General features: G+C 41.5%; 1 protein-coding gene across 1 annotated transcript in view; it reads left to right on the top strand.

Annotated features, from left to right (window-relative positions):
- The window catches only part of ARG2 (arginase 2), a 28,863-nt gene that overhangs the window by 15,392 nt on the left and 2,788 nt on the right, over nt 1-10,683 (top strand). The window contains exons 4-8 of the mRNA XM_007449008.1: nt 4,924-5,101; nt 7,535-7,694; nt 8,561-8,655; nt 8,832-8,936; nt 9,916-10,052. Of these exons, the coding sequence (XP_007449070.1) occupies nt 4,924-5,101; nt 7,535-7,694; nt 8,561-8,655; nt 8,832-8,936; nt 9,916-10,052 (675 nt within the window). The remainder of the gene's footprint in view (nt 1-4,923; nt 5,102-7,534; nt 7,695-8,560; nt 8,656-8,831; nt 8,937-9,915; nt 10,053-10,683) is intronic.

The raw sequence follows: 10,683 nt of genomic DNA, 5'->3' as shown, positions 1-10,683 counted from the left end.
CTTTCCCTAAAGCACCAAACTTATTTTGGAGGCTGGGTCTAAGGAAGCAAAGAGCTGATTCTTAGATACCCCAGGACACATGGTTCTTGAAGTTGTACAGCCTCTGGGAGTTAAGTGCACTAAACAAAATTCAGACCCCTGCATTTTATTGGTGGTAGCCAAATGAGTTTACCTTATATAACAGTCTCTTCAAAGGTTATTACCCAAATCACATTTTAGGGATAAGAGAAATTCTGCTTACTTCAAATGACCTGAATTAACTGGCATTCCTTTCCTAGTTTAGAGTAACACTGCAACTGTTTTCAATAGGCTGGTCTTCCAGGTACAACTTTGAGGTTCTAAGAATTAGCAGATGCCATCCTTTAAAATACTGGGAACTCCCTTTCTGTGGGATGAAATCTGCTGTGTACAATATTTGAGTCTATAACTTTAAGAGCCACCAGTGTTCTCTCAGCACCAAATGAGAACTCAGAGTCTTTGTTTTTCTACATGTTTCACTGACTTGTTATTCCTGACAAATCATAAACATTCATCATATTCAAGGAAAGTTTGAAAAACTGTACACTAATAGACTCTTAGCTTTTCTCCAAGTCTAATATTCTGCCAGTGAGCTACCTGTGGCTTGGCAGACGTGCCCGTGTGTCAGCCCACCTCAAAACCCACCTCTCGACTTCCTGGGAGGCTTGGGAGCAGCTGGAGCTACCTGTAAGTGGAAGAGCAGCAGAGAATGGGCTACCCTTATGCTATCAAAATGCTTGCTCACTCATTCTTTCTTGAGTCTCTAACCAAAGGAGGATTCAGGCTTGCTCTAAACAGTTGGAGCTATTTAACTTTGCTGAATTTCTTCCTCCAAAGTATGTGGATAATCATACCAGCAGAGGAAGTAAGGATTAGTAGCTATTGTAAAGCATCTAGCTAGCACTGTGTGGTGTGTGGAGAAAGACAGTTTTGTTCCTTTTCCTTCTTTCCTGTCACTGGCTTCTTTCAAGGATTCACTGGTGATGAGGGCCCTGAAATAGAAGTGCTGTCCACAGACACTGCTAACGTCAGATAGGGCTGTTTGGATTTCTTCCGGTTGCATCATTCTGTGGATGCACTTGTGTTCTTGTTCCACTCCAGTGGAACCTGAGAGATTTATCAAGGCCAAACATAGCAACCGGGCCTAAAAGATCAGAGTAGTAGTCAGTGTATTTTTATTACCAGCACTGGGAAGAGAAGCAGTGAGGTGGTGCCAGTGTATACAGAGCTTGACTTTTTCCCACTGCAAATGAAAAATGAGAGCCCTTTCCAGTCGGTTCCAAATCTGTTTGATATGAGAGCTTCCTTGGAAGTTCCAGGTTTATTTCATCCTACAATGCCTTCTAAAAGAGGAAACAGCAGCAATGAAATATGTCTCATCTGATTTAGACTTTGCAGATGAGTTGACCTGAAGCACAAAAAGTTTGAGAAAGGGACAGCTCTCTCCAGTATGACAGATATTCCATGTTATAATATTTGCTTTTTTCACTATTATTCCAAGATTCTTTAAAATTAGTGAGACCATTTACCTTTTGAACTAGAAGAACTTGCCATTGCACTCTGCTAAGGTAATTGCTTTATCATTACTCAGTTCATCCTGCTCTTAACAAAAAATTAACCTCCCATCAGCCTCTCTACTCCTCAAACACTGGCCTATGGGTCATAATTCATGTTCTCTATAACCTCCTTTCACTCCTTTAGCACTCACTCATTGTCCCTAGTCATTACCAGGAATTTAATGTGGAAATCAAAGAGCAGAGTTGGGAGTCATATAAGGTGGGCCACTAAGGGCCTCTCAAGGTATTGATCCCTTCAGGGGGTCTGGCCCTCAGCTCTGTGGGTCCAGGAACACAAGTCTTGAAGTGTGCAGAGTTTATCAGGCTTTCAGACCCAGAGACTCGTGCTAACCATGATGTATAAGCCCAAATGCCCGTGCGTAGTTTCAGTGAGCAAGAGACCTTCTGGCATCCACTGTCAGGAAGCCCTCTTGCTGGGATGAGGGCAACTGAGAAACTAAGTGAATAAGCAGAAGGCTGTTTGGTGAGCAAGGAATTGGAACCCACCATCCAGGCTGTGAATTAAGCTGGTGATTCACTCCACAGAGTTATATGTTTAATGACCAAAATACCTTTATGAAATTCAGTCTCTCTTCCATGGCGAGTGTTGCTGTAAGACTATCAAATTCTCTTAAGTTCCCTTTTTAAGCCTTCTGCAGCTTTATTCTGATAAGTAAATAATAGCCCAGTTTGTACTGTTTTCTGTCATACTTATCTAAGTCTACATCCTAGATTCCATGACTGGACTTAGTGTTCCCCAAGTTCTATCACTTAACCACCAGGTTAATCACTTTAATTCCCATGTATTTCTTATTGGTCATGGAAGGATTAAATGAGTTAGTCTTCAAAAATTAATATTAACATTATTATTCAATTAGATTATAAACCTTTTCTAATATACACCTAATATAAAACGCCAGTCAAGCCATGGCATCTTGCACCTAGAGATGCTGAGATAAACATGGATATGGAAGTTAAAACATCAAGTATAGGCACTGCCATTCAAATCTGTCCAGCTCAAGACTGTGTTGCAACAATGGCAAGACCTGATATTGACTTGAAAGTTAAAGCTTCATTTCTCTTAAATCTAAAGTGTCCGTCCATATTTCGAGATTTAGTAAAGTACATTGTGATGTTACTCGTGGCTTTTTTCTTTTTAAAAGATTTTAAGATTTTTATAGATGTTTTATTTTTTCTCTTGGTTCTTAATGTCTTTGGCCTGTTTTCATATTCTTCTACCTTCAGCGCCTTTCCTTCTTATTTAGTCATCCAGATCTTGGTGGTGATCCCTCGGTTGGGTTTATGTTCCAGGCCATTGCTTCTCAAATCTCTACATTCTCTCAGAAGTTTGGCTTTGGATTGAGTTTGGGTTCAAGAGGTAAAGCTCAAACTGTACAATTTATATTCAAGATTGGTCTGTGCTAGTCTTAATACAAATCTTTAATACAAGTCTCTGCAAACATTCAGATGTCTATACTGTGACCACTTGCCCCTCCCCTCAACATACCTGGATTCTAGTTTGAGAAACAGGCCCATAAGAATACAATCTATGCTAACGTTCTGTTTGTGCAAATCCTTTGGTAGTGTTGAATTATTTAGTCCTCACCCTAAATCCAACCAATTTATTGATATAAGTGGTTAAGATTGAAAGACTGGTACTTACACTAAAGATTAACATGTAGTGACTAATGTTGTAATTTGCTGGAATATGTGAACCCCGGGTGGGAAAATATTACAGCTTACTGTCAGAATATACCACTAGTTCATTCTGTTCATTTGTTTCAAAGAGAAGTCTGTGCCTTTACTGGCCGAACAGGCTACTCAAGGTGGATGAAGCAGGAGGAGTGGGTGGCTCTGTGCTTCATAGGCTTGTAGGTGATAGAGAACTCGCCCAGGTAGTGGCCAATAATCTTGGGCTTGGTTTCCACCTGGGTGAAGGTCTTGCACGCCCACCATCTGGGCAGGATGATCTTCAGCACCTACGGCTTCTCTGTGGGCCGTGCCCCCAGGCTGACCCTGCCCAGGTGCTTCTGCCACAGCCGCAGGGCACTGTGCAGCTGTGTCGCTGTGTCAACATGTCCAGTGCCTGGTCTAGGTGCTCACCAAAGTGGATGAACTTGCAGAAGGTCCACTGCTGCTTCTGCTCCACCTCTGCCATCTTGTTGGCTCCTTGGAAGGGACTTTTTTTAAAATTTTATTTATTTAGGCTGCGCCAGGTCTTAAGTTGCAGCATGCGGGATTATTGCTGTGGCATGTGGACTCCTTAGTTGTGGCATGCATGCAGAATCTAGTTACCCCACCAGGGATCGAACCCAGGCCCTTTGCATTGCGAGTGTGGAGTCTTACCCACTGGACCACCAGGGAAGTACCTTGGAGAGGACTCTTTAGTTCTAAAGTGTCAGAATCAAGAGGGAATCGTTGAGATACAAACCGCAGAGTCAAGAATACACACTTTGTGGCAGACGGCCTGAATTTGGATCCTGATTCTGGCACCTAGCAACTGTGTGACCTTGGGACCTTGCTTCAGTTCCCTCAGCTACAGAATGGCATACTGTAGCTGCCTAATAGGATTGTTGTGAGTCTTAAGAATTTCTGTTGAGCAGTTGGAACAGTGTTTGGGATCTTGTAAGTAATAACTGTTAAAGCATCCTAAAATTAAGAAATATTTAGGTCCTCAGATTGGCCTTTTATTTTTTTGTTTTTCTTTTTGTCTTTTTTTTTGCGGTACGCGGGCCTCTCACTGTTGTGGCCTGTTCCGTTGCGGAGCACAGGCTCCGGACACGCAGGCTCAGCGGCCACGGCTCACGGGCCCAGCTGCTCCGCGGCATGTGGGATCCTCTCGGACCGGGGCACGAACCCGTGTCCCCTGCATCGGCAGGCAGACTCTCAACCACTGCGCCACCAGGGAAGCCCTGGCCTTTTATTTTTTAAAAAAAGTTTGTAATGAGAAAATTCCTAAGTATGTTTCTTTGTCCTAAATTAACAATACTTAATTTTCTTAAAATCCTGCCAGTTCCTCTCGGTATTTTATTTTCACTCTGTAACTCAGGGATATCTGAGGTCTTACAAATTGCTACCAGTTTTGTGATTGTTAGGTTAAGTTAGTGAACATTTCTGGGCTTTACTTTCTAAAACCCAGCTTCTTTATCTGCAAAATGGTGTTCCTAACAGGATCTACCCCACAGGACTGCTGGGAGGACTGAGAGAATCCTGCCACTGTCATGTGACGTTTTGAGTTACCATGACAATAAGTACGATGTGTACTTTGTCACAGTTATTATTTGTGGCCCAGGCCAGTAAGAGTTGTAATAACATATATTATAATTAATCTTGTCATCCCTGTTTCTAGGCTGCCACCTTAAAGACTTCGGAGACTTGAGTTTTACCCCAGTTCCCAAAGATGATCTCTATAATAACTTGATAGTGAATCCTCGCTCAGTGGGCCTTGCCAACCAGGAACTAGCAGAGGTGGTTAGTAGAGCAGTATCAGGTGGCTACAGCTGTGTCACCGTGGGAGGAGACCACAGGTAAGCTGGGAGCCAGGGGTGGTGGAGGGGCTGGATTGCATCAGCCCATCAATTAGCTTCTTTGTCTCAGTTTCCTCATTTAGAGTAAAATACCCTTTCGAATTTTTAGGGTATAATGTGCATAGTATTTGCATGTCTAAGATCATGAACCACTGGAGAAAATATCACGTAGTATAAGTTCAGAGTTAAACTAAGCAAAGTTTTTAGACAGTATGTTTCATGCTTATTTCTTGGAAAGCTTTCTTAAAACTGTCTCATGACTTTCATTTTGGTTATTTAGGAGAATTGGAGGGATCTACTGATAGGCTGAATTTGGGCTTTTTTTTTTTTAAAGCATTTCTGCTAATAGGTTTGTTAGAAATGCCCCACTTGGCATGTGAATATATTCTCTACCGTGCACAGTATTGTATTAGTCTCCCTAGGTGGCTAATACATTAGATCCTTCCTCTCAGTGAATCAGCATGCACTTCATCGAGCACTGTTCTGATGAGTTCTCAAGCAGTGCTAAGGATTATGGGAAACTTGTGATCTATTAGGATTAAATGAAATAAATACACATGGAATGAAAAAAATATTGAATCCTACATCTCAGAAGGAAGAGATCAGTCTGGGCTATAGTAGTCAGATTTCACAGGGAAGTGTGATTTGAGCTAGGTAATGAAGATTTTTTTGGTAGAAAGAAAAATGGCATTGAAGCACTAGGAATATCAAGCACTTCATACATATTCTCAGTTAATCCTCAAAATAATGCAATGAGGCAGATACAATTTTATCTAATTCGCTGCTGGGTACACTGAGGGACAGAGGTTAGATAACTTACCCAAGGTCTTAGGGCCAGGAAGTAGCAGAGCTGGGATTCAAGTCCATTGTGACCCCTATGGGCAATTAAATTTTCTTTTGAGATCTAATCTAGCAACTTCCCCTGAGGTACTCAGAGAGCTTCTCAAATCACTTAACGGGACTGCAAATGCAGGTAGATTCCTCATCAGGAATAAAATTTTAAGTAGAATAAGAAAGTCAGTCACAGGTTCTCTACTGAAATTGATTAAATAACCCAAGGGTGGATCTCTTGTCTCTTAGCTCAGTGCTCAAAGTTCATTTATTGTCTCTCTTCTGGTCAGCATACTATTTGGGGAGTGCTTATTACTGTAATTATCATAATCCTTGCTTTTCCTTTTGTTTGTGTCTAGATTGCAGCTCTATCACTGCTCCCTGTTTCCTGTTCAGTGCTAAAACCTAGGCTGTCCGGAAGATTCTAGAAAGGAAGGGATGTGTGTATAACCTGAACAGCTGTTGAATATTTTAAAGGAAGAGGCATTTGTAGGTCACTCAGCTCCCTTTAATAGTACAACATTCACTACTGCTTTAATCATCAAACCAGCTCTGACTTAAACAGGCTAAGATTATTATCCCTATCTTACAGAAAGGGAAACTGCAGTCTAGATAGGTTAGATGACTTGCCCTATTTCACACATTTCTTCCTAGAAAGACCCCCAATATTCTGACTTAATCCAGTGCTTTTAGCGCCAGACCATGCTATCTCTCAAAAAGGTCCTATGTGGGACATGGAGCTTAAAATGCTACCTCAGGCTGTACTGATCAAGAAAGATGACTGTAGTTAGTTCCTAAGATGCTTAAGCTGCATTTCTCATCTATGTCAAATTCTTTGCTTCCTAGGAAGCTTGGGCAGCTTTCCAAGCACACTTTCATCAGCTATATTCCTACAGGTCAGACAGGACAGTTGGCTAATGCAAGCGGAGACCAAGGACAAAGCAAAAACCAGAAACACAATGCTATTTGCATGCCATGCTAATGTATATAAGATAACATGGAAATAAACTTCTACTTTATTCAGTGATCTAATGAGGTCTTTAATTGGGTTGGCCTGTTAACTTTGATGTCTTTATGACTTCTTGTTTTAGGAAATATCACATAATCTTTCTAAACAGCTATAATACTAACTTTTATCCTTAACAAGTTAATATAACTGATTCTTTAAAAGTAATTAGATCTCCCTGGTCTCTCAAGAGGTATTAAGTAGTATTAGTGAGTTGTTACATACAGCCCATATCATTTAACAGGATTTCATCTGTTGAACAAATATTTTGGGTCCTTTTCTGGGCCAAGGCTAATGGATCCAATTAAAGGGATTTGGGGGCAGCAATGACACCTGTCACACTACAAGGATAACCAGTTGTCAGCTTTGAATCTTTAGAGCCTCCCATTTCTCCCTGTGTCTCTCTCTCTCTCTCTCTCTCAAGTCTCGTCTTTGGGAACACAGTCCCAGGGACTCTGTCTCATCCAAATCCAGCCTCAATCTAGGGCCTTGACTTTGTCCTGAGGACAAAGTGTGAGCTGTGTTGGCTGAAGATATTTGTTAGTGATGCTTGCCAAGCGGAAGGCCTTTAATTATTACTGTGTTGTTCTTTGCAGCCTGGCAATCGGTACCATTAGTGGGCACGCCCGGCACTGCCCAGACCTTTGTGTGATCTGGGTTGATGCCCATGCTGACATCAATACACCCCTCACCACTTCATCTGGAAATCTCCACGGACAGCCAGTTTCATTTCTCCTCAAAGAACTACAGGACAAGGTTAGTGGGCTGAAATGAACAGAACGTTGAACAGCTTGCAAGGGTTATCCTGGGGCTTTGAGAGTCTAGTTCAGTAACATTTCTGTGAAGGATGGGTTTATGGTGGCTGTAGTAATGCTTACCACTCCTTAATTTGTTCATCAAACATTATTTTGGACCAGACAGTCTAGATGCTGGGGGCATAAAGATGACTAGGACATGGTCCCTGCTCTTAGCGGGGATCATAATCTCATAATAAAGGAATGTGGTGAGTGGGTAGTAACTCTAGTGATCTGATACACTTACAGTCGGAAGACTTCTTGGTAAGAACCTCCTAGGCCTCATTCTCAGACCCACTGATCTAGAAGACAAGTAAAACCATGATTACGTCTAGGTAATCTTTTCCCAGGCTGTTCAGAAGACCTGGGAGACCATGCTAGGCATAGACTAGAATCTGTGTGTCCCTCCCCTCAGTGAGGGGCCAAGTTAAACCAGGACAATACAAAGGTTATTCACTAGGCAGAATTCACGTTTTGGCTGTTGGGGACTTGAAACGTAACCAAGTTGCCATCTCAAGAACCAATCTGTAAACAATTCAGTAGTGTGCAAAGAGATGGAAAGGCCTAATCAGCGGTATTCCTGCTATTTAGGTAAGTTAATGAGAAACCAAGGCCACCTTAAGAGAAGGTATTTTATTCTTCAGCTGTGTTCTTCAGCTGCCCTTCTGAATCACTTCCACTTCTATCAGTTCCTTCCCAGATCAAGTGTGTCTGCTGCTTTACCCATATACTGTGGGTAAGAGGAGAAAGCACACTGGGAAGCACACGGGGACTATCTTGATGAGATCAAGAATCCTTGATGAATCCTGTTCATTCCTCTCTTCACAGGTCCCACAACTCCCAGGATTTTCCTGGATCAAACCTTGTATCTCTTCTCCAAGTATTGTATACATTGGACTAAGAGATGTGGACCCTCCTGAACAGTAAGTTGATACATTAGAGTTGAGCTTTGGGCCTGTCCTGGCCACTAATGTTCCACTTGATGGGTTGTTTCTTGCCTTAACCTGTTGTAGGTCACTATGAAGACAACCCCCGGCTCCCCCACATTTGATTAAAAATGCTCTTTAAACTAAGGCTTCCTTCCTTTATATGTCACCAGTTTTATTTTAAAGAATTATGATATCCAGTACTTTTCCATGAGAGACATAGATCGACTTGGTATCCAGAAGGTCATGGAACAGACATTCGATCTGCTGATTAGCAAGTAAGTAACTACAATGGATATCTACTTCTAGGTCCCAAAGGGAACAGGGCAGATTCTCAGTGGGCAGTACACTTTAGCCTGTCTCTTGAGGATAATGAGTGTTCTTTTAAAATAAAAGCAAAACATGTACCTATAAAAAAATTCAGATAATTCAGAAAGGGAAAATATGAAATATAGGTCATATTTTTCTTCTGGGGTTGGGAGGGAAAACAGCTCTCATGACTTTCCCTTTCCATTTTTAATGCTTTACCTTTTGAGAGAAGAAGCATTCAACTGTCCTCTTCTTCCCAGCCTCACTGCTGCTTCATCTGAAAGTTTTATATTAAGCAAATCTTTGTAGTGTAGAAAGATGGAGATGAATACTAATCAAATGCTAGTTAGGAACATTTTCCCAGTGCTGAGTCTTCATTTCTGGGTGATTAGTTGTCACCTTGGTAGTATGCCATTTCTTAAGCTGTTAAGAAGTGCAAATAATTTACTGTATAGGTGTTTGCTGTATGTTAGCTTCAGCCATTGGAAACCTGGGCTAAACAAGTTAGCAGTAGGAGATGGTAAGATTGCAAACATAAACTCAGAGTTAAGTTCAGAGCTGCTGTTATTCTCTCAGAGTATAACAGCAACTGCAACTGTAAACTAGATCAATCCAACTTAAACTAGAATCTGTCGGAACCCATGTCCTATGGAAGTGAGGAATTCCCTCCATTGACAGTTCTTAATGTAAGAGGCTCTGATGCCCAGGGTAAATCAGAAATACAAATTGGAGTTAGTCTGTCTGAGGCACACAGAACAAAGGGCAAAATTATGAAGTGGTGCATAGGCATCTAACATACTCAATAACTTCCAGAATAGGAAATCTGGAAATGTGCTATATTAACAAAGTACTAGGATTAACAGCAACAAAATCAAGGAGTTGCAACTGTAGGAAGGATGAATGTCCAAGTACAGCCCAAATGACTATTCTTATTCTACTCCTTTCAAGAAGACAAAGGCCAATCCATCTGAGTTTCGATATTGATGCATTTGACCCTACGCTGGCTCCAGCCACAGGAACCCCTGTTGTAGGGGGACTGACCTATCGAGAAGGCATGTATATTACTGAGGAAGTACACAGTACAGGTAAGCAGTGATCAACCTGCTAACTACATAATATGCTGAAGCCTCTTGCCTGCCAGGGGATCTTTTCTACTATTAAGTCACTGCCGACACTGTTTTTGCTTAAACGTCTATAGCTATCAGTCAGGTGGTCAGGCTAATAAGGGACAGTCATTTAGAGGCATGTTTGGACCTGGCTTTATAACAAAATATGCCAAGGTAACACTGAATAAAAAATTGTCTTTCTACTTAAACGTGTAATAAATACAAGAATAAACTGCCAAACTGATGCAGTTCTTTGCATCTGAATTGTATAAAGGCAGATTAAGATTGAAAGCCAAGGCCAAATAGCTATAATTTTAAGCCTGACACTAAGAGGTTGGTTCACTGGGAGTTAAGAATGTCAAGTCAAAGCTTCTCTTGAAGATGTTTCAAAGCTGGACAAGACCTTGGGTCCTTTCATGTAAGTCTTATACTAGGGCTTGTTTGGTAGGACCTGTAATAGGGGGATACTGGAAGATGAATGGCTGACAAGAAGATGAATGGCTGACAGGAAGATGAGTAAACTGAACGCAAGATCATCGAGAGTAGCTACAAGAGGTTACTATCCCACGACTCATACTCATTTGCAAACAGTTTCCATTTCTGTCAGAAA

This window comes from Lipotes vexillifer, unplaced genomic scaffold (assembly GCF_000442215.2).
Source record: "Lipotes vexillifer unplaced genomic scaffold, Lipotes_vexillifer_v1.1 scaffold629, whole genome shotgun sequence".
Taxonomy (NCBI): Eukaryota; Metazoa; Chordata; class Mammalia; order Artiodactyla; family Lipotidae; genus Lipotes; species Lipotes vexillifer.
Note: the sequence above shows the minus strand (reverse complement) of the source record. Positions and strands in the feature narration are given on the sequence as shown.